General features: G+C 43.1%; 2 protein-coding genes across 2 annotated transcripts in view; one reads left to right on the forward strand and one right to left on the reverse strand.

Moving 5' to 3' along the window:
- The window catches only part of ACACA (acetyl-CoA carboxylase alpha), a 272,579-nt gene that overhangs the window by 242,554 nt on the left and 6,784 nt on the right, over nt 1–23,241 (reverse strand).
- LOC307177363 (uncharacterized protein C17orf78 homolog) lies at nt 1,630–13,036 on the forward strand (the record flags this gene model as incomplete). Its single annotated transcript, XM_079904478.1, is given in 10 exon segments — nt 1,630–1,690; nt 2,322–2,399; nt 3,562–3,657; nt 5,080–5,232; nt 5,235–5,327; nt 8,052–8,207; nt 8,210–8,218; nt 9,167–9,291; nt 9,890–10,006; nt 12,959–13,036. Coding segments are annotated over 10 exon segments (966 nt in total).

Consider the following 23,241-nt stretch of genomic DNA (forward strand, 5'->3'; position numbering starts at 1 on the left):
ACAGAGAGACAGCAGGGGAACATGTCTGACACCACAAGGGAAAAGAGAACAATGCAATTACGTTAAGGAGATAGTAAGCAAAAACCATGAAGCCCAGGAAAGGCAGTGGAGCCCCTTTATTCTCTGCCCACCAGCCCTGCTAGGACAATCAGGCAACTGAGACAGTGCTGGTCTGGACCAATCAAGATTTGAGGCACTGATGTTACCTCTACTCGGCTGGCTTCACTTCTATCCTCCGTTCCATAGCCAAATGTCTTTCAAAGATGATCTACACTTCTTCACCTCCAATTCCCTCTCAGCCGCCTCCTACTTCCACCATGCCGCTGGAACTGCTCTTACAGAATTGTCAAATCCAGCGGACAGTTTGTCCAGTGGACAAATCCATTCCTTCCTTGAATCACCCTCCTTTCTTGGCTTCTAGAACATCCACTCTCCTGGTTTTCTTAGCTCAGATGCCACCTCCTGAGAGAAGTCTTCCCTGACCACCCTACTTAAAGTGGCCTCCGGGAATTCCCTGGTAGTTCAGTGGTTAGTCTGCGCTTTCACTGCCGAGAGCCCGGGTTCAACCCCTGGTTGGGGAACTAAGATCCTGCAAACTGCCAAAATAATAATAATAATAAATAAAGTGTCCTCTGTCATTCCTCCTTCACCTCATCACCTGTTTGTTGCTTCATGATGATTGTCACAATCTTTAATTATCTTGTATGTGTATTTGTATATTATTTATTGTTAGCCCTCTGTACTATTTTATTTTCAACCATGTTTACTGTCTGCTTCCCATTGTTTCACATGAACTCACACTTGGCCTTGCTCACTGCTAGAATAGTGTCTGGCACACAGTAGGTGCATAATAAAGACTTGCAGAAGGGGCTTCCCTGGTGGCGCAGTAGTTGAGAGTCCACCTGCCGATGCAGGGGACAAGGGTTCATGCCCCGGTCTGGGAAGATCCCGCATGCCGCGGAGCGGCTGGGCCCATGAGCCATGGCCGCTGGGCCTGTGAGTCCGGAGCGGGAGAGGCCACAACAGTGAGAGGCCCGCGTACTACAAAAAAAAAAAAAAAAAGACTTGCAGAAGGAAGGAATGAAAGGCACTGTGGCTGCATGTTCAGCAGTTCCTCCCCTCCGTCCACATTTCAGGAAACATGTCCTTCAGTGACACCTCTGTCCTTTCTGTTTTCCCAAGATTTCCCTTCATGCTCAATTTAGCCAGATTTCAACCTGAATTAAAATGTCAGGAAACAGGGTAGTATTTAAATTATGTTTTGACTCAGACCTCATGAAATATCCTATGGAAAGTCCCTTGAATCAACTCCCTTTACATCATTATCAGAGCGTCAGCCTCTAGAACCTTCTTACCCATAATCAAACTTATAATGGCTCCAATGGAGTAAGTACATTCACAGTGGGTAAAGAGACTTCAGAGGGTCTTAGTAGATCTTCATTATTGCTATGATCCCCCAGCTATGCTATCACAAAGTCTACAATTTTAGAAAAATCTAAAGGATACAATTTTAGAAAAATCTTCTACAACAGTTATCTGTGTAGGAAAGCCTTCCCAAACTGCAGGCAGTATCACTCACCTAGTGTACTTAGCTCTTCCTCACAACCTCTCAGACCAGCAGTCATAGGAATGTGGTCCACCTACACTCACTTCACTATTCGGGAGTGTGAAAATGTGCAAAACCAGACAGGTATGTCCGTACTAAGGTAAGTTTATGTTTATAACTGTGAAGGGATTCTAGAGATCGCTGGGTTGGAACGCTCCATTTACAGAGGGGAAAACCGCGATCCATAGAAGTCAAGAAGTTTTTCTCACTGTGCCGCACTTAACCACACGGGCTGAACTGGAAGCCAGTTCTGTTGATTCCTAGTCCAGCGCCCTCGCCAGTGTAACTCACTGACTCACTCAGTCCTAGTTTCCTGCTCTATTCTAGAAATCACTTTCCTTAATAGAAATCTCTCCATCTCTTTATGTCGGTGTGTGAATAGCCGTGCCTGTGTCAGTGAGCATGTATGCGAATGTCTACGTGTCTCTGCGAGTATTTGTAAAGCATATCACTGGGTGTTTATATCCTTTCTCCCGGGGAAAGCTCTAGGTAATTACAGCTCCTTACGTCGGCACCAGCGGTGAAGTCACGTGAAGATCTTCTGAATCAATCATTAACAAACAAACTTGGTCCTGTCTCCTGTCAGGAAATGTGGCAAAATAATTAGGGTGGAACCAGACTCTCCCAGGGTCAAACTTGGTTCCAGGCAGTGCAAGAATTTAGAGACGAGGCTATAGGTGGCTGTGACAGACCAGCAGTGTACTGTCTCTACAAGGAGAACGTGCCCAAGCTAACACGGATGCCGTCTTGGTTTTCAGCCTAATCATTACATCCTACGATGCTAACAAGAAAGGTTAAGTACTTCTCTAGCCTAGTATTCTGGGAAATCCAAAGAGAAGCCTAGCAAGTGTTTAGGGGTCTATTCCGCCAGATAGAGATACAGCCAATACTTAGCAGATGATGTTTTCTCCATGTTATTCAACTCCGAGAGAGAGCTGTTTCATGGTAAGAAGTCTTCAGAGAGTGTGACGCATTCTTCCATTTTGTTCACGTAACTAACATTAAAATTCCTTTCACTGTTAGATGGCTTTCTTTCCTGCAAAGTACTGTCAGAGTTTCAGTATTGTCATCACCTAAGACTCCTAAATTCATAACCCCTCATAAGATGTTGTCTTCCTTTTTAAAGGCATTACATCCAAATAGACGGGGATGCTCGTGGATGGGAAGAGCTGAGAAAGGGTAGTCTGAGGGTGGAATGGCACCGCTTGCTGCTCTTTGATAACTGTTTATTTAAGACATGATTGGGCTTCCCTGGTGGCGCAGTGGTTGAGAGTCCGCCTGCCGATGCAGGGGACACGGGTTCGTGCCCCGGTCCGGGAAGATTCCGCGTGCCGCGGAGCGGCTGGGCCCGTGAGCCATGGCCGCTGAGCCTGCGCGTCTGGACCCTGTGCTCCGCAACGGGAGAGGCCACAACAGTGAGAGGCCCGCATACCGCAAAAAAAAAAGAAAAAAAAAGACATGATTTTTCAAAGTGTCCTAAACAGTTCATCTCTAAAATTAGCTGACCAAAGTTATTAGCTGACCAAACAGCATAAGGTGCAGCAGTAACAAATTTAACAAATGAAGAAAACTCACAACACCCTGTGAGTTATGTGCCAAAAAGCATAAATAACTATAACCTATCATTTAACCTATCATTCTATGGGAACCTGGAAAGATATCTTGTCCAACGATACACTTATTAAACTTTCAAAAGTTTTAATACAAGAAGGTAGATAGGAAGGAGAAGAAATAATAGGCAGTGTTTGAAGGAATGGGTTGGTTAGTCTTTCATTAACTTAGTTAACTCTTTTACCTTCTTTCTCCCTAAGGATAATAGACTGGTACCCAGTTTTCTTTGTACTAGGCTAACTCCCACTTGCATAAATCTTGAAGTCCTTTTGAGGGAATGTCTGATCTCCCCAAGTGCAAGTTTTATAAGAAGGAGCTGCATTCTTCTGTATCTCCCTCTCCAGTGCCCGGAATTCTCAAGCAGAAGTACCCAGTCAACCCTGACCTTTTTTTTCCCCCAGAACTCAGAGACAGCAGCTGCCAGGTGGAACTGCTGCCTGGTCTCTTCCTCTCAAAGGGCTATGCTAATGCGAGGTAGGGAATGGACCCTTGAAAAATCGTTTTGCCATTCCTGAACAGTTTTACCTTTAAAAGATGCTTGTCTCCCCCAGTCCGAGCCCAGATCTCAAATATCCTGTTTAAAAGCTATGTATCCCCCTGTGAGGCTTTCTGGAAACCCATTTTTATCTTGTGTTTTTTAAAAAATTTATTTATTTATTTGGTTGCACCAGGTCTTAATTGTGGCAGGCGGGCTCCTTAGTTGCGGCTTGCAGGCTCCTTGGTTGTGGCATGTGAATTCTTAGTTGTGTCATGCATGTGGGATCTAGTTCCCTGACCAGGGATCGAACCCGGACCCCCTGCATTCGGAGCACGGAGTCTTATCCACTACGCCACCAGGGAAGTCCCTGGAAACCCATTTTTAAATGAACTGCTATTGACTCACAGACTTAGAGAACGAACTTACGGTTACCAGGGGAGAAGGGTGTGTGTGTGGGGGGGAGGGATAGTTAGGGAGTTTGGGGCTGACATGTACACATTGCTAGATTAAAAACGGATAACCAGGCTCCCTGGTGACACAGTGGTTAAGAATCCGCCTGCCAATGCAGGGGACACGGGTTCAAGCCCTGGTCCAGGAAGATCCCACATGCCACAGAGCAACTCAGCCCATGCGCCACAGCTACTGAGCCTGCACTCTAGAGCCCGCGAGCCACAACTACTGAGCCCGCGTGCTTCAACTACTGAAGAGCCCACGCTCCGCAACAAGAGAAGCCAAAGCCACGACAATAAGAATCCCTCACACTGCAACGAACAGTAGCCCCCACTCAATGCAACTAGAGAAAGCCCGCATGCAGCAGCAAAGACCCAATGCAGCCAAAAATAAATAAATTGATTAACTGAAACAAAAAGTTCTTCAAAAAACAAAAAAGAATGGATAACCAAAAGGACCTACTGTATAGCACAGGGAACTCTGCTCAGTATTCTGTAACAATCTAATTGGGAAAAGAATTTGAAAAAGAATAGATACATGTAACAAAAAATAAATTAAAAAATAAAATGTTCACTTATACAATATTAATTAATTAATTAATTAACTGTTGTTACCTAAGCCGTGGCTGCATAAATCAAAGAGACGGGGTGAGGAAAGAGAAGGAGGCGGCACTCAAGTGGCTCTGCGTTAGAAAAAACAACCTAGGAGCATCTCTCTGGGCTGCATTTACTGCAGTCACCAATCTTCATGGGACCCACGGCAGGAAGGGGGAAAGGCAGGGCTTGTATATTTAGTACATAGAAACATGCTGAGGAAGAACTGAAGGAAAAAGAGAAGAAAGTACAGCAGTGGGCCATGAACAGAAGTGGGCTGGCTGGGCACCATTCAGATTAAGAACTGGCTTCATTTTCCTACCTGGCTTTTCTCCTTCCAGAAGCTCGGACAGAAGCCAAATCGCCCACATTCATCCTAAATCAGGCTGTGGCTACCTTGCAGTGTCTTGGTTCTAGGAGCAAAGTGAAAGTCAACCTTGTATATTTGGAAAAAAGGCGAAAGGTCAAGCACACTCAGAAGAACCTGAGAGTCGTGCTGTTCCCCGCAGAAACAGCACTGCCCCCCCCCCGAGCTGTCACCTAACCCTCACATCCAAGGTTCAGATTGGATCCCTTGTGACAGGCAAAGGTGAGCTTGGAAAATGCGATGGAGGTAGGCGCTGCCTTCTGGCTGACGTCCTTGGAGGCAGGTAGAGCTTAATAGCAGCTAAAGCCTCAAGGAAATGGATTAGCCTCTCTCTCTTTAGGCAAATCTATGTAAATTTTTAAAATGTCATTTTAGTGCATGGATTAGGCTCTTTGGAATTTGATTAGTATGAACTGATTCCTATGGTCTGTTTACCCCATGAGAAACTGTGGCATACAAGAGAAATAACATCAAACAAGTGTTTATTTCTCCAATGCTCAGTTTCCATAGCTACAGATGAGAGATTTGACAAGATGATCTAATTTCTAGATATGTAAGCCCAACATCAATATGTAAGGCCTCTCAAATAGCCCTTTCAACCTGCTAGTATTATTACAGAATAATCTCTAAAGGAGATTTCCACTTAAATATAATGTACCTAATGTTCCCTATTTAAAATGAATTATTTTGCAATAAAGCATCATCCCCTAAATTATCTATTTCATAACTTTGCATTTCTTGTAGACCTCCTTAAAGTGGGGGAATTCTTGCTCAAATATTCTTAGCCAAAGAAAAGCTAATATTGCAATTCCATCAGCACTGGGAATAGACTGCTTGTATTTACAAACTTGCCCCACCTTAATACTCAGTTACCTAGCAGATGAGACCTAAGAGATGAGCTGCCAACAGGGATGGACATTAATTTAGAAGCTGGGCAGAACTGGAACTACACTGACGGATGAAAAGCCTATTAAGTAGATTTTGAAACAGTGGCTCCCCGGAGGTGGGAAGACATGCCACACTGAAATCCCATTATCCCTGTGGCTAGAGGGCACAGTTCTTCTATGCAGAGACAGGATGTCTAGGTTTTGCCTCCTCTTTCAATCATAATATGACTCAGTTTGCAAAGTGTTTTTCACACCTGCTTTCTCATTTTTGTTTCCGATCTTCACATCACTCCTGTGAAATAGGTAGACCAAGAATTATTTTATTATAACCATCCTGCTGATAAGGAAACCAAAACTCAGAGACCTTATATGTTACTTTTCCAGAGTGAGATTTATCTTCATCTCATCTGACCCAGAAACACATATGCTGTCACTTCAGAGAACTGACTGGCACTATGCTGAAAAAAATGCCACATAATTCTCGTTTTTCCTTTTGAGCCTGTTGGCTCTTTGTCTCTGCTTATCTTTGCCAACACTGTCTTCCTGATTAAACAAATCAAGGACTACTTCCCCTATAATTTGTGTACAGTACCTGGTACTGTGCCCACTGGCCTCTGAAGTAAAGAACTGTCATTTTCACACAGACTTAAGACCTGGGAGAATGATTCAGAAAAGTCAAGTAGGACGTACAGATCTCAATTTAATAGGCAATGACAGGAGGCCATTAAAAATAGAATAGGAACCACTGTTGGAACTGGATTAGATCAATTTGGGAGGCACGTGAAGGTGGTTCCAGACCACAGCCAGCATCCATCTGCACCCCATCTTTTCCACAGCTGTTTGAGTCACCATCACCTCTCATTTGGATTCTGCGAGAGCCTCCTAACAGGTTACTCTGCTTCTCCCAGGCCCCCCACTACAGTCTGTTTCCAACTCAGCAACCCACTGATCCTTTAAAAACAAAGCCATCCGGTCACTTCTCTGCGCAAAAACTTGCAACGGATCCCCACTTCAAGCAGAACAAAAACCAAAGTCCTCAAACTGGCCTACAAGGCCCTAAGTGATATGGACCCATTTCCTTCAGAAACTCCCTCATCTCCTATGACTGTCGCCTTGCTCACTCCACTGCAATCTCTCTGGCCTCTGTGCTCTTCCTCTAAAACTAAAACATGCCAGACACACTCTGCCCCAGGGCTTTTACACTCTTCCCTCTGCCTAGTTCCCCAGCATCTGCTTGGCTAATCCCCTCACCTCCTTCAAGTCGCAGCTCAATTCTCATCTTCTCAATGAAACCAGCCTATCCTGTAGGTCGCCCAACCACTGCCCACCCGCACCCCTCCGACTGCCCCCTTACCTTTCTCTACTTTGTTTCTTTTCGTAGCACTTATCCCCTTCTAACAAACCATAAAACTTACTGTACTTATTGTCTGCTTCCCCCAGTCCCCCCTCAGCCCTCCTTCCCCCTTGCTTGTTCCCATGGTAGAAGGTACCCAGCTGATATATCCAAAGTACGGAAGCAGTCCCTGGCACATACTAGATATTCATTTTTAAATATTTGCTGAAAGAATGAAATTGAGGGGTACATGAAGCTGGGAGTTCTCCCCTTCTTCCAGCTCCCCCTTTCCCCAAACCTCTCTCAAAGTCGTTGACTTAAGACTCCACTAAGACAGACCTGCCGCAGTCATTAAGGCAAATTATGCTACTTCATGTTCTTCCTTGGACTTTGGAGCCATCTTTTTTAAAGAAGGAAACTTTCAGTGGTGCTACACCCTCCATCCTTATTATCATTATGCCCTTACGAGTATGGCCATACTCCTTCACTCTGAACGTACATTAGTCAAAGGCGCCATGGGAATTTAATCCATATCTTATTAGTATCTCTATCCTCATTTATTCTTTGGCATTATTAAGGCCCACACTTTAAACCTATGGACAGATCGATGGGGCCACAGTTATAAGTTCATATCAGCTGGGTAGAGCTAGGGTTTTGTCAGGTAAAATCAAAGGCAGGATAAAGTTTTCTCAGTTGTCCTTTCATTGTTTCTTTGTTGTTTTATAGCTTTTTTACCAGGGATCTCCCACTGTAAGGTCTACCCAGTGATGGGGGCTTCATCAGAGACTTTTCCCACCACTACCACCTTCGTAACTCCTGGGAAAAAAGGAGAGAAAACTACAAGGATTGATGATTTTTCTAGTCCTCTGAAACAAGGTACAGAATAAGTAGAGGTAAGACAAGAACGGAAAGAAAAAGAAACATTTTCAGTCCCAACACCTGCCTGGGTCTCCTAGGATTTTCCTGGAGGTTGAGAAGTTACACAGTTTGCATTAGAAAATCACTCCATTTCTTATGGAAAAAAAATCAGCGTCTCTATAAAGAAGGTCCCAGAAATGTTTGTAGCTTGACACTATTAATAATCCTTCACCTCCACACAAGTTGAGCTCACCTTGTAGCCAGATTCGGGGACAGCATAAAGGGTATTGGTGTGGTGGGTAATTCCAGCCATCGTGTGAATAGAGAGGCGACATTTAAACTCTAAGCACTCGTTACAGTGATGACAACAACCAAGAAGCATGTTTTCATCTGCATTGTTTTTACAAAGAGCCCTCCCTAAATTGGCCAGGACTCAAATTCTGTAAGATTTCAGTTTGGGTTACATCCCAGTTCCAACAGGAGAAACGTAAATAGGAGATTAGTATTAACAAGATGCATATGAGCCATTTGTCCCCAAATTTGGCTTATGACCCAAAAACAACGGCAATTTACCTCTGTCCCTCACATGCCCCACTAAATTGAGAAGAGCACAGGAAATGTGATTCGCTAATCCCATACAGTATGTGTGTCGAGGCACAAGGACAGAGACCCTGAGAGGGCTGCTGGTGACAGACTCCCTCGCGTAACTTTTCTTTCCATGAAAGCAGTGCAAGAATCAATCCTACTTGATCATGGAAAAATTCCAAATCCTAGTAAAGGTGACTCTGGGAAGAGACTGCAAAGGAGGTTAGAGCAGAGCCCATGATGCCTACTCCACTCCTGACTCTGAACTGGAAGTTCAGCCTCTGTCTCTGAATCAGGCTGGGCCCCTATTCGTCTTGTGAGCCAGGAGACCTTCAAGTCAAAAGGTCAATCTTTTCCTTCTCTCAAGTTCTCTTTTCTATTCCTCTCTCTCTTTTTAGACACAGATGAGGACCTAGAGAAGAGGCAGAAATGGAGCATCGTGGTCAAATTTCTGATTGCAGTCACCTTGTTGTTCAGGGGAATTGCCATTATAGTGTTCATCATTTTTGAAGTCCCATGCCCTGTAAGTTTGCTGATGTACTGGGTCCTTGGGCTTGATCTATAAAGACCTCCTTCTGTCCCAGAGGCAGGCTGGCATAATGAGAAAAGCACAGACTTTGGAGTCTGGACACACCTGCCACTCTACACTCACTAGCTGAGTGGCTTTGAGAAGGTTGTTTGCCTTCTCCAACTGCAGCTGCCTCATCTTTAAAATGGGACTAATGATATTTGCCTCTCATGGTGGTTATGAAGTTTAATGGAGATTCTGTGGGAAAGGCTCCTGGCACGTAGAGGTGCTTGCTAAATGCAAGTTCCTTTCCTCTGCTGTACTTGTGCATTCTCTAGGGAGGATAGAGCCAATAGGAATGTATATTTTCTTTTTCCTTAGAAGAGATGATTTTCAGGAATTCCCTGGAGGTCCAGTGCTTAGGACTCCATGCTTTCACTGCCAGGCCCGGGTTCGATCCCTGGCTGGGGAACTAAGATCCCATAAGTCGTGTGGCACAGCCAAAAAAAACAGGAGAGATGATTTTCTTTAAATGGCCCGATGTGAGGTTTGGAAGATAATCAGATGCACAGCAGCCACCTGAAGTTAATACCAGGTCATTTTCTCCCTTCAGAGTCAATGCCTAGGAGCCAGAGAGCTATGCCAATGCCAGAGGTTGTGGAGAAGGCAAAGAAAGGAAGGCCAGCAACCTGGTGTAGCTGAATCCCAGACTGACTCTCAGCCCAAAAAGGAAAGTGTTCTCTGTATGGCTATTGTCATTTGCCTAGAGAAAATGGGGTTAATATATAAATCCTGGGAGACAGGAAGCTGCTTGAACTATGCAGCAAATGTGGGTAATTCTTTTATGTGTCAGGAAATGGGCAGGTATTTGTACTACTGTTTTCTTAACATCTGCAGGGTCATAATACAATAGGGTACTTATTGAAAATAGCTATTTATGGGCATCAGATATAATAAATCAGAATGGCTAGAGTGGGACCAGGAATCTTATTTTTAAGGTTTTTTTTCACTGGACCACCAGAGAAGTCTTTTTTTTTTTTAGATTTTTAACAAGCTCCCTAAGTAGAGGTGGTTTTACTGTGAAATTAATGAAGCTTAAACTCAGGACCCACGGGACCTGCACAAAGGCTTTGAATCCAATTTTGTATTTTTAAAATCTGTATTCTTTTTCTTTAAAAAGGGTCCCTGAAATTGTAAGAGCTTCAGAGCCCACAACCTACGTCTCCATCCCTGCCCCTGGGTAACTCTGACATACAACGGGTAACCCTGACATACAACACAGTTCAGGAACCACCACACTTGAACACAGCCTGAATACTTGGCAAAGCACCTTCTTTCTTCCCTGCCCTGGGGTTTCCTGGCAGGATTATAAATCCATATTGCACTTTAGTGTGTAAGTCAGACACCACACCACCGGCTCAGCATGGCTGCTTTAAATAGTTTTCCCACCAGGAATGGACTCAGCCTTTGACTACAAGAAAGTGATGGGTGCCTTCTCTACATCTAAAAACCCACTGAAACAAAGAGATGAGGTCTCCAATACTTTTTTAAATTAAAGAAGGTGGCCACTTTTGTAGAATTACAGCACTGAGAATGGGTCTCAAAGATTATATAGTCCAGGATGGGACACACTCTTTAGTTCCATGTCAACTGCACATATCAATAATCAAGCAGAGGACTTCCCTGGTGGCGCAGTGGTTAAGAATCCGCCTGCCAATGGAGGGGACATGGGTTCAATCCCTGGTCTTGGAAGATCCCACATGCCGCAGAACAACTAAGCCTGTGCGCCACAACTACTGAGCCTGCGCTCTAGAGCCCGTGAGCCACAACTACTGAGCCCATGTGCTGCAGCTCCTGAAGCCTACGCACCTAGAGCCGTGCTCCACAACAAGAGAAGGCACCACAATGAGAAGCCGCGCACCGCAACTAAGAGTAGCCCCCATTCACCGCAACTAGAGAGCCCCTGTGCAGCAACGAAGACCCAATGCAGCCAAAAAATAATAATGATAATAATAATCAAGCATAGTGCAACTGGAAGATGAATACATTCCAGAGGTCTAGTGCACAGCATAGAGATTACAGTCACCATATTGTACACTCTAAAATTGCTAAGAGACTAGATCTTATACATTCTCACCACAAAAAAGCAATGGTAATTATGTGACGTGATGGGATGTTAGCTAAAGCTACCGTGGTAATCACACTGCAATTTACAAATGCATCAAATCAACACGCTGGACACCTTAAACTTACACAATGTTATATGAAAATTAAATCTCAATTAAAAAAAATCAAGCATGGGGCTTCCCTGGTGGCGCAGTGGTTGAGAATCTGCCTGCCAATGCAGGGGACACGGGTTCGAGCCCTGGTCTGGGAAGATCCTACATGCCGCAGAGCAACTAGGCCCGTGAGGCACAACTACTGAGCCTGTGCGTCTGGAGCCTTGTTGTGCTCCGCAACAAGAGAGGCCGTGATAGTGAGAGGCCCGCGCACCGCGATGAAGAGTGGCCCCCGCTTGCCGCAACTAGAGAAAACCCTCACACAGAAACGAAGACCCAACACAGCCAAAAATAAATAAATAAATAAATATTTTTTTTAAAAAAAAAATCAAGCATGGCACTCTTTCCACCCAGGCATGGCATCAATCTTTTTTATCACAGTGCTTTAGGTATCCAATGCCAACTTATTTGTCATCTCTGGTCTAGGTTAATATTTTCTATAATCCTGTTTCTGCTAATGTTAGATGATGAGCCCAGGTAAATCAGTATAATTCTATAATTTAGTGTATTTTTAGTTCTTTAATCCAATCAACATTATCATTTCTACTGAACATTGAAAGAAATAGGCCTGAAGGGGACTAAAAAGTCTAGTCCAGAATTAGAAGAAGCCACGTAACAGCAACTCTGATTGAATTTCTCCCATGAACAAAATAAGATACTAAACGATAAAGGAATTAATTTTAAAAAAGAAATTTTATACACACTGCCTCATTTGAGCCTCATAAAATCCTGGGAAGTAGCTAGGGTGGGTATCTACATCTTACTGATACTTAAACTAAGGCTTAGAAAGGTTATTGACTTTCCCATGGTCACACACCTAGTGGAAACAGAACTAAAATTCAGGTCTTTTAATTCCTATACTGGATTTATTGGCATATTCATCTCTTCCACAAAATTTTACTGAAAGCCTTGAAGTTCCCTGCCTTCAAGAGGCTTAGAGTCTATGTTCATAAACAGTTAAGCATTTAGAAAGTACATACAAAATCAGGTGGGGCACAGTATAATGAGAGTGGGATGGGATTAGTAAAAAATATGTGGTCCACATTGACCCAGATCTTTGCCCCTTCTCAAACAGAGTGAGATTGTTTGGGCCTGATTCCAGGAATGAAGTCGAATCCCTGTGCATCCGGGCCCTTTCCATTCAAGGCAAATCGGTCAAACAAGGGATGGCTGGGCTGTTTATTAGGAGGTTATTGGTTTCAACAAACTGTAGGTTCTCATACATAAGTGCACTTTGCTGATACTTTCGCAGTGTAAAGCACAATAACTTTTCCTAGAATTGATGGGTAACAAAGGCGAAATGATGTGCACAGGGTTTAGTACTAAGCTATCTCTTCGTTGGTACATTAAGAAATACCCATTTGCATCCTTCTTTATCTTTCATATTTCCTTTCAATCTCTAGCTTGGACAAGATGCTCCCAAATCATCAAGCCCCAAGAAAGCGGCAGAGATCACTGTGGTCCATGAGACATACTTCTGAAAAGTTCTGCTCTGCCTCACACACTGAATGAAAGATACTACATTGTCTTCTCCCTACTATTAATCAGTATGGGCAGATTCTTGCTAATCTTACTCTCGTATCTTCAGCAGGGACATTACGATCAGACAGTAATGCCAGGCCAATGAGGGGGAAGCCTGGGCTCCAGAGTTACTCTCATGCCTTTGCTACTGACTTAACCACAAGCCTCTGAAATTCACTTGGTAATCCCACAAAAAATGGATATTTTTTTCACCCCATCAAATGAAAACAAAAAGTCTTCCCTCTGAGCACTATGAATGGACCCACTACTCTCTTTGACAAAAGGTTTAAACACAGCCTCCAAGGAACTGAGCAAAGCAGCCCTTGGTGTGGCACATTCACCAAGTCCTCAATTGTCCTCTCTGCTGACCTCACGCGCACTGGCTCTCAGCCAGCTGAGGGTGGGACTCCTGTTTTCCCAGGCTGGCATTCATAGGGCTTTATGACTTAGCCTCTGCCACTACATGCAGCCCTCCACACACTGGGAAAGGGAACGTGACCCTAAGCGTTCCAAAAGTCCTCCTCGTGACTCATCCCCAAAGCACTTAGGGACTGCGTACAAATAGGATCCAGACTGGGAATTCCCTGGTGGTCTAGTAGTTAGGACTCGGCACTTTCACTGCTGTGGCCTGGGTTCAATCCCTGGTCGGGGAACTAAGATCCTGCAAGCTGTGCAGCACAGCCAAAAGACAAAAGCAAACAAACAAAATCAAATAGGATCCAGACAAGGTCTGCTGATAATCCAGAATTCCTAAAGTTGGTCTGACATTATACCTTACCATCACAGTGAGCCGCAGACATTCTGAACAAGGATTCCAGAGCAACATGATTATGTGCTCTTTCTCACAGAGGCATGGCTGTAAGTCAAGTCTGACTTACTTAAATGAGTATGGTGAGAAAGTGAAACAGCTGGTTTTTATTTTAATACTCAATGCAATATTTTACTGTATTTCTTAGCTGTGGTTTCTTCCTTTCCCTTACCTCAGCTAAGAGACAGTTTAAGAAAGGCTCAGTTTATAGAATTTATTATGAAATTAGATTTTTATTTATACATTGTAATTTTTCATAAAACTCAAAACTATGGATTACAATGCATATGACTTTTTACAATGAAACGAGACATCTACAATCTATTTTGTGTATCAAAGAATATTCTACTTGTTTTACCATTATAAATTGTCCTACTTGCGAAATTTTCTAAACATGTTAAGTAAAAAACTGTCAACTAATATATCAATACTTTCAATGTTAAGCTAATTGAGTATTACCTAACAATGAATTTTTGCAACAACTAATCTTTTTTTTAAATTATTTATTTATTTTTTATTTTTGGCTGCATTGGGTCTTCATTGCGGTGCACAGGCTTCTCACCATGGTGGCTTCTCGTTGCAGAGCATGGGCTCTAGGCACGCAGGCTCAGTAGTTGTGGCTCGTGGGCTCTAGAGCGCAGGCTCGGTAGCTGTGGCGCACGGGCTTAGTTGCTCCGCGGCATGTGGGATCTTTCCAGACCAGAGCTTGAACCCATGTTTCCTGCATTGGAAGGCAGATTCTTAACCACTGTGCCACCAGGGAAGTCCCCAACTAATCCTACAAATTCAAAATTACTACTCAAACCTGTGTTCTAAAAACTGCATTTTGGAAATGTTTTTATTATGATGGTGGCATGAAACAGCTGACCTTAAAATAGAGCTTCAGTGAAAAAGGGACTGGCATGAGGGATACAAAGGGTGTTGTCCTGATTCTTTTCATGCGTCTGAAACCATGCCATTTCATTTTGGTGAAATGTGCCTATTCCTAAGTAATTGTTTTCTTAATCCTCTGGTAACAACAACAACATATACAAATCATATCCTCCTTTCTTTCACTTTAAGTACTGTCCAAAACGGTACAACATCTAGCCTTAAGCCCTGATTTGATATTCAAGCTAACCCTAGAAGAGATGGAACCAAGCATGGATGATGATAATTTTCAAGGAAGCCCTAGAGATCCTCTAGGTGCCCTAAAGTTCCACAGAGCATGCTTTGAAAATATGTTAGGCGGAGAGGAAAGACCACTGAGGCTGGCATTTGAATAAATGAGTATCACCCTCCACTGATTCACAGCATCACCTCCAGTTTATCCTGCCATCTGTGGCTCAGTCTAACCATGAAATAGGGGGAAAAAAACCCGCTCCTTCTCAAGACCGCTAGGGAGGATGATTGAAAACATTCCATACTTAAAGTTCTTGGTCTAAGACTGATACCTACATTCATCCCCACCTTCCCAGGCTTTACCCACCAGAGAATGTCGTTTCCTTTAATCCAGAAACAGGAGATAAAACCTGTGGCAGAGTCTACACTCATTAGGTCTACTGCAAGAATATAATTTGGGTAACATGTACAGTGACTTTTCTTTATAGAGATTCACCAACGGAATGGAAATTGTTTATTTTGCTTTGGGGACTTGTTTCCCCAGCCAAAGCAAGGTCCCTTTGAGGATTTTCTGACTCCCTAATCAGTTAACAATTTTGAATATCGTATTCTCTTACCAGTGGAGATCTTTGAAAACTAAAAGATAAGAGAGAGAGCGGAAGAGAAGGGAGAACTCCCACGTGGACCTTGGGAAGTGACCTTTATTCTTTTTTTCCCTATAGGCATCCTCTGTATTTATTTATTTATTTATTCATTCATCTTTATTGGAGTATAAATGCTTTACAATGTTGTTAGTTTCTGCTGTACGACAAAGTGAATCAGCTACATGTATACATATATCCCCATATCCCCTCCCTCTTGAGCCTCCCTCCCACCCTCCCTATCCCACCCCTCCAGGTCGTCACAAAGCATTGAGCTGATCTTCCTGTGCTATGCAGCAGCTTCCCACTAGCCATCCATTTTACATTTGGTAGTGTATATATGACAATGCTACTCTCTCACTTTGTCCCAGCTTGCCCCGCCTCGTGTCCTCAAGTCTGTTCTCTGCAGATCACTTCACAGCAGGGCACAATACTCCCTGTCACCACTATAGACTGAGCTATAGACTCAACTTGATAAAACGCCATTTCTATGGGGAGCCAATTATTCCTCTGGGAAGTGACTAGTCAGCAAGGTTTTTAACTGCAAATTCTTTCTCATTAAGTTACCACACATTGTGTTTCTGATTATTAAAGTACATCCTCATTATCAAAATGTTTAGAAAATACTGGAAAGTAAAAAGAATAAAAGAAAAAAATTATAGCTAATCCTTCTTCCCAGAGATAACCACTACTAACACTTTGATGCATCTCTTTACAGATTATAAATATATACACGTATACATAAAAAGCTACATATGTTACACAAACACCACCATACTCTTCATACCATTTTAAACCTGTCTCCCTCTTTTGGCTAATATATTACTATCATATTTCCAGGTAGCACAAGTATGAAGTTGTGTTTTTTTCAAATCTTAGGCTGGTGAGGACTGAAAGTCATTCTACCTTTTTTAAGAGTCTGAGTCACCCCAGTACTTTTTGATAGGCCCAAAGATTAAAGGAGGTAGCTGCTTAGGGCAGAGAAAGCACATTCACAGACACCTCCTGCAATTTAAACTTGTGATGGTATTGCAAAATGACATTCAGTAAATAGTTGTATTTGTGCATGTGTTAAAAGCATGACTTTATTCAAAGGAAGCACTTAAAATACACAATTTTATATTTCTGTTTTGCCATTTCTTCATTTTTTAAGATCTACCTGTGATTTCAACAATCAAAGTGACTGGGCTTCCCTGGTGGCGCAGTGGTTAGGAATCCACCTGCCAATGCAGGGGACACGGGTTCGAGCCCTGGTCTGGGAAGATCCCACATGCCGTGGAGCGACTAAGCCCGCGAGCCACAACTACTGAGCCCATGTGCCTAGAGCCCGTGCTCCGCAACAAGAGAAGCATCGCAGTGAGAAGCCCGCGCACCACAACGAAGAGTAGCTCCTGCTCGCCGCAACTAGAGAAAGCCCGCGCACAGCAACGAAGACCCAACACAGCCAAAAATAAATAAATAAAATTAAAAAAAAAAAAAAGCAAAGTAACCTAGGCCTCTCTGGGTCTCTGACAGGCCTGAGCAGGCTGCCAGCAACCTTCTTTCTCTGCACACCCAGGCTAGTGCAAGGGGTTACTAACCAGAGAGGGACCTAAGGTGGTTCTAGCCCTACACGTTTTTCTCCCCACCCCTCCCTCCCTCTTATTTTGGAGACTCTTTAAGCACAGTCCAGTAGATTCTGACCTAGAGCACTTTTCCTACATTATGTCCCACACTAGCCATTTTCCAAGGAAGAGTGGCTATGTGTACTTAGGACTAGCAGTCAGGAGCCCTTCTTTGTTTTGCCCTGTTCAGGTTGATGGTCTTATGGGCCTTCCTCCCCTTACACTCTGATCCTCCCCTCCTGCCTCCACTCTTCCCCTGCATTCTCAGAAAGGATTCCTTTCCCAGAGTTCACACCTGGCCCTCATGCTGCCTCAAGTTGCTCTTTTTATGTACACTTCCTAGTTCTTCTGCTTGAAGCCTGTTCTGTCTGTGTTAACTTTTATTTCTCTACATTACTTTGTACTCAACAAAGCACCATGCTCATAGTAGACATTCAAAGAAATTACTGACGATGTCACACCACTAAATGGATAGCTGAGGGTAGCATAACTGACTTTCTAGAAGAAAATGAGGTAACCTTTACTTTTACATCAAAGTTGCTATTGGTTACCAGGTGCATGCAAACCAATGAGGGCCCAACCTGCAATTGTTGATAACACTTGAATTCATCTCTCTAGACTTATTCTTTTCTCTCATGTTTCTTTGTCTCTTCATCTTTCTCTTCCTTCTCCTTATTCCAATGCTTTTTTTTCCCAACACTTTTCTTTTTCCTTTCCTTCTTTTTCTTTCCCTTTTTCACTGACCCGACTTGCCAGTGATTCAATACAAAAAATGTCTCTTAATCTGCACTCCTTGAATCCATGTCTATAGGACATAAATTTCAATCTCCAGAAGGCTTTTCACAGGCTGACCCTCCCTTACTTGGTGCACCTCCGTCTGTAGTACAAAAACTTTCACCAGACTCTTATGAACTTGCGCCACCCAGTGGCTAAAGTTGCTAAAGTCATCCTCTGAAAAAAGCAGTGCATATAAATAATTAAATATAAACAAATGTGAAGCCTGTAATATTGCCCCAAAGGAAAAAAATAATTCATAGCAGCCAAATTCTGTCCTATTTTAAAGTCTATATTCTAATACTTGAACTAGGGTGGCAAAGAATATGTTTAGGGGTATAGTGTCATGGACTCCACAGAATAAGATGATGCCCACAAGACTCGCCAAGGACTTATTCAGGTCACTTCTGCTCCCTAATGTACTGGAAAAGAAGAATAAACAGCACAGGTTATAGGGTAAAGTCTTTATTGCTCTCTTGAGGAATCAAACATCCAACATGAGAGACACTATTTTGAAGACTTATAAACTATACATATAATATCAGCAGTTTATTTCTTCTACAATGAACTTTTTTTGGACATGTCTATGTCTAGGACATATGCCAAGGAGTAGAATTCATGGGTTGGAGGGTACATACACCATCAACTTTGCTAGACTGCATATAGTCCTCCAAATTGGTTGTAGCAAATACATTCTCACCAGCAGTAAAGAGAGTCCCTATAGTTCCACCTCCTCCCTAACTTGGAAATCTCAGACTTTAAAATTTTTGCCAGTCTGATGGCTATGAAGTAGTGTGTCATTGTTGTTCCTATGTGCGTTTTCCTGCTTAATGGTGAGGTTGAGCATCTTTCTATATATCTATTTGCCTTCAGGTTTTCTCTTGCTTGCTTATAACCTCTCCCTTTTTTTCTATTGTGTTGTTAGCCTTTTTTATTGAGTCGTAGAAGTCCTGTATTCCTGGCGATATTCCTGAATACGAATCCTCTGTCTTTGAAACATTTACTATCAAAAGTATATTTCTAATATAAAACGTATTCCTCAAAGCTGATTTACACATAAATAAACACCTGCCAGGCTCTGAAGCTCTGGGAGTGCCTTCTGGCTCCAAGATTCTGTTTTCATTTTGACTTCCATGGCTAAAAAGCTACTGGACTTATGTTTCAAAGTCCCAGGAAACTGAACCTATTCCTTAGAAGGACTTCAAGGACTCCCACCTTGAAGGACTCTGCTTTGTCAACACATACGTGACAAAATAAGGTAGCTGGGTTGTCAGCCTATTCCAACGCTATTCAATTCTTTATGGCAGGAAGAGAAATGAGCAGCTCTCAAAAAACTGCTAGTATCTGTTATTGTCTTATTCTGAAATTAAACCAGCTAAGTAATGCACAGGTTTAATTGCAGAGTGATTTATTCAGATATTGCTTTCCTAAGCATTTATAATGACTCCATGGTGTTGAAAAGAAGTGCAACCTGTAGCAATATCTAAACTCCTGGGCCTATTTTCCAGCTCTCCAGAATAAGCCATAAAGTACCTTTGCCTAACATATTTATTTGTCTAAAGGAGTGTCTAAAGCACAGGGAAGATGAACTTTGGCAGAACAGACAGCCCATGTGCCAGAGCAGCATCACATTAGAGATTTCTGTCTGGCCTCCTCTCCTTTCTGCTGTGGTATCACTGTTTACCCTTTTAGCTCCCTCCTTCCCATCTAAAGGAAATCATCTGATTCCCGTATCTATACCTTTCCATGAAATCCTTTCACTCCAACATACTCGTTCTTCCTGGTGGATTAATTTTAAGCCTTTTATCTCTAACTGCAGATAATACTAAGAGCTAACACATAATGCACATCTACTATGTACAGTAAGAATAAAAGTTTTGTCTCCTGCTAAAGTAACTCTGGGAAGCAGGTAGGCCAGGGAGCATCTCACAGGTCTGAACTACCACAGCCCCTGAACCTGTCTCCCCGCGGCAACTCTCCTACCTTGCTTCAATCTGCACATAGTTCTCCACCCTTCAGCCAGAATGAGCTTTCCCCAATGCACATTAGATCTCGTTACTCTTCTGCTAAAAAACATCAGTGACTTCCTACTGCTATCAGGACGAAACCCAAAATGCTTAATATGATTGCCAGTGTTAATCAACTAAACCACAATAAAAAAAATTTTTAAAGACTGTCAAGGCCCTCGCTAGTCTAGCCTGCCCCCTCTCCAGTTTCATCTCTCCTCACTCTTTCCCTTACTCTAGCTTCAGCCACAGTGGACTAGCTTCCTTCTTCCTTCTCTCAGGGTCTACACTGTCCCCTCTGCCTGGAACACTGTTTCCACTCCCTCATCCCACCCTCCCCTTCCTTCACTATTTGCCTATTTAACACCTACTCATCTTTCAGATATTCGCTCAAAAGAACCTCCTTAATAGATCCCCCCCCCTTAGGAATTCCCTGGCGGTCCAGTGGTTAGGACTCGGCACTTTCACTGCGGTGGCCAGGCTTCTATCCCTGATCAGGGAACTAAGATTCTGCAAGCCGTGGGGCACAGCCAAAAAAAGAAGAGTCCCCTTTGACTTCCCAGACTCCACCAGGATCCCCCATTATACCCTTTTATAGTGCACATTTCCTTCATGGTATTCATCTGTTTGTAATGTATTTCTGTGGCATTTGATTGACACCTCGCTTACAGAGGTAAGCTACATTGAGGACAAGGACCATGTCTGTCTTGCTTACATTTACATTATGTCCCTAAGCCTAGTGCTGTGTCTGACACTTAGAGGGACTTAGTAAATAACTGCCCTTAATGAAAGAAGAGACAGATGGGAGTTGAATTGGTTCTCTTCCCTGAATCTCTTTATTTCAAGGATCCCAGATACCAGAAATTTAGGACCCATCTTCTCTGTGTCCTTCCTTCTTTTTACCATGAGGCACCAGCCTGGCCTTCAGCTCACTTAACCCTCGGAAGTAGCTGTAATTATCTGCATTTTATAGAAGAGAAAACTGAGGATCAGAGACTTGCCCGAGGTCACAGGGCTAGGAAGTGGACACAGCTAGGATTCCACTATAGGTCACTGGCCTTAACCTCTATGCTCTTAACCACGACACACGAGCCCTGTCCATTTATATCCTTCATTGATATTTCTCTTGGGTGGCTGATCTCTTTCTTATCTATTTCTTTGTATTAGGAGGATTATTCTTTGTGATATGAGTTGCAAACATTTTTTTCCATTTTATATTTATGTTTGTTTTGTTTTGTTTTTTGAGGTACGCGGGCCTCCCACTGTTGTGGCCTCTCCCGTTGCAGAGCACAGGCTCCGGACGCACAGGCTCAGCGGCCATGGCTCACAGGCCCACACACTCCACGGCATGTGGGATCTTCCCGGACCGGGGCACGAACCCGTGTCCCCTGCATCGGCAGGTGGACTCTCAACCACTGAGCCACCAGGGAAGTCCTATATTTATGTTTTGACATTGCTTAAGATGTCATTTCACTCTGCAGAAATTTTGAGTGTTGTGTGGTCAAAGTATTAACCTCTCCTTTTATGCCTTCTGTATTCTGAGTCATAGTTAGAAAAATTTTCCTTCCCCATGCCAAGATTATAAAGGAATTTTCTCATATTTTCTTTTAGTACTTTTATAGTTTTCAATTTTTATATTTTTATTTAAATATTTAATCCATTTGGAGTTTATCCTGGTGTGAGATATAGACCGACGTTTATTTTTTCCCCAGATGGTTATCTAATTGTCCACACCATTTATTGAGTAGTCCATCTTCATCATACACTAATTCCTATATGTATTTTGGTTTACTTCTGAACGTTCGCTCCTCTTCCACTAGTATGTAAGTCTATCCAAATGCTAGAGTAATTGGTACTTTTTCTTTTTTCCAATGAGCACTTTTTAACCTTTATCTTTGACTTCTCTGTAGTACTTGGCACTGTTGACTAATCCATTTTCCTTGATGTACTCTCAGTGCTATATTGTTAGATTACTGAGAAGGTGAATAAACATGTACTTAGGGCACTAGCAATCAGTGGCACCAAAATAATGATAATAAAGAAGATATAATCAAAGAGGTCACCATAGAAAAATCAGAACTTTGTTGGACTTCCCTTACACATATTTTATAGCTTATATTTTTTTAAGATTTATTTATTTATTTTGGCCATGCCACTCGGCTTGCGGGATCTTAGTTCCCCGACCAGGGATTGAACCCGGGGCCATAGCAATGAAAGCACCAAGTCCTAACCACTGGACTGCCAGGGAACTCCCAATATTTTTATTTTAAACTACATGCGAAGCACTATATTTTCAGTTATTTAGGTCCTATAGGGTCTCAATGCTCTGTTGACTACTGCCCACCCCCATCTTTACTACCACTTCTGTCTCTTCAATCTACTTCTCCCTTTCTGGACTACGGGGTCTTCCTCTGTATCTTACCTGTTGTTGCCGTCCAAGTTTCTACTCTTCACCTTTCTTTTCTCTTTTTCCATTCAATGAGCTCAGGCAATCTCATCCTCTCCCACGGTTTCAAAATTCCGAGATTTGCGCTGACTTCCTAATCTGTGTCTCTGTCCCAGATCTCTCCTTTAGCTTTTGAATCTGCCTACGGAATGTCACCTGTACAACCTGCAGACACCTCAAACTCCACATATCCAGAACAAAACCTGCTCTTTTCTACTTTGTGTCTGCTCTTAGCCCTATGGTCCCTGTCTTGGTGACACCATCATCTACCCAGTCAACCAAGCTGGACATTGAGAACCATCTTTAATTCTACCACCTTAGTTACTCCCCTTCCTCCATTACTTTTCTTTTGGCCACACCACGTGGCTTGTGGGATTTTAGTTCCCCAACCAGGGATCGAACCCAGGCCCTCAGCAGTGAGAGTGTGGAGCCCTAACCACTGGACCGCCAGGGATTTCCCCCCAATTACTTCTTAAACAGCTTAAATCCATTTATTTTTCCTCATTCCCCATTCCAACCATGTTAGCTCAAGCCTTCATCATCTCTTACTTGGACTTCTGAAACTCCTGGCCTTTCCTTTTGCCACTTATTAGTCCACATCACTGCCAGAGATAGGTCTAAAACCAGATTAGTGATATCACCACTCCCCAGCTCAAAATGCCTCACTGGCTCTCCATGGCCTCTGGAGTAACGTCCAAAGCCCGCTATGGTCTGACCTCTGTGTACCTTGTAGCTTCATGGACAGTGGCCCTCCTTTCTTGCTCTCTGTACTCCAGTCACACAGA

This window comes from Stenella coeruleoalba (genome assembly GCF_951394435.1).
Source record: "Stenella coeruleoalba genome assembly, chromosome: 19".
Taxonomy (NCBI): Eukaryota; Metazoa; Chordata; class Mammalia; order Artiodactyla; family Delphinidae; genus Stenella; species Stenella coeruleoalba.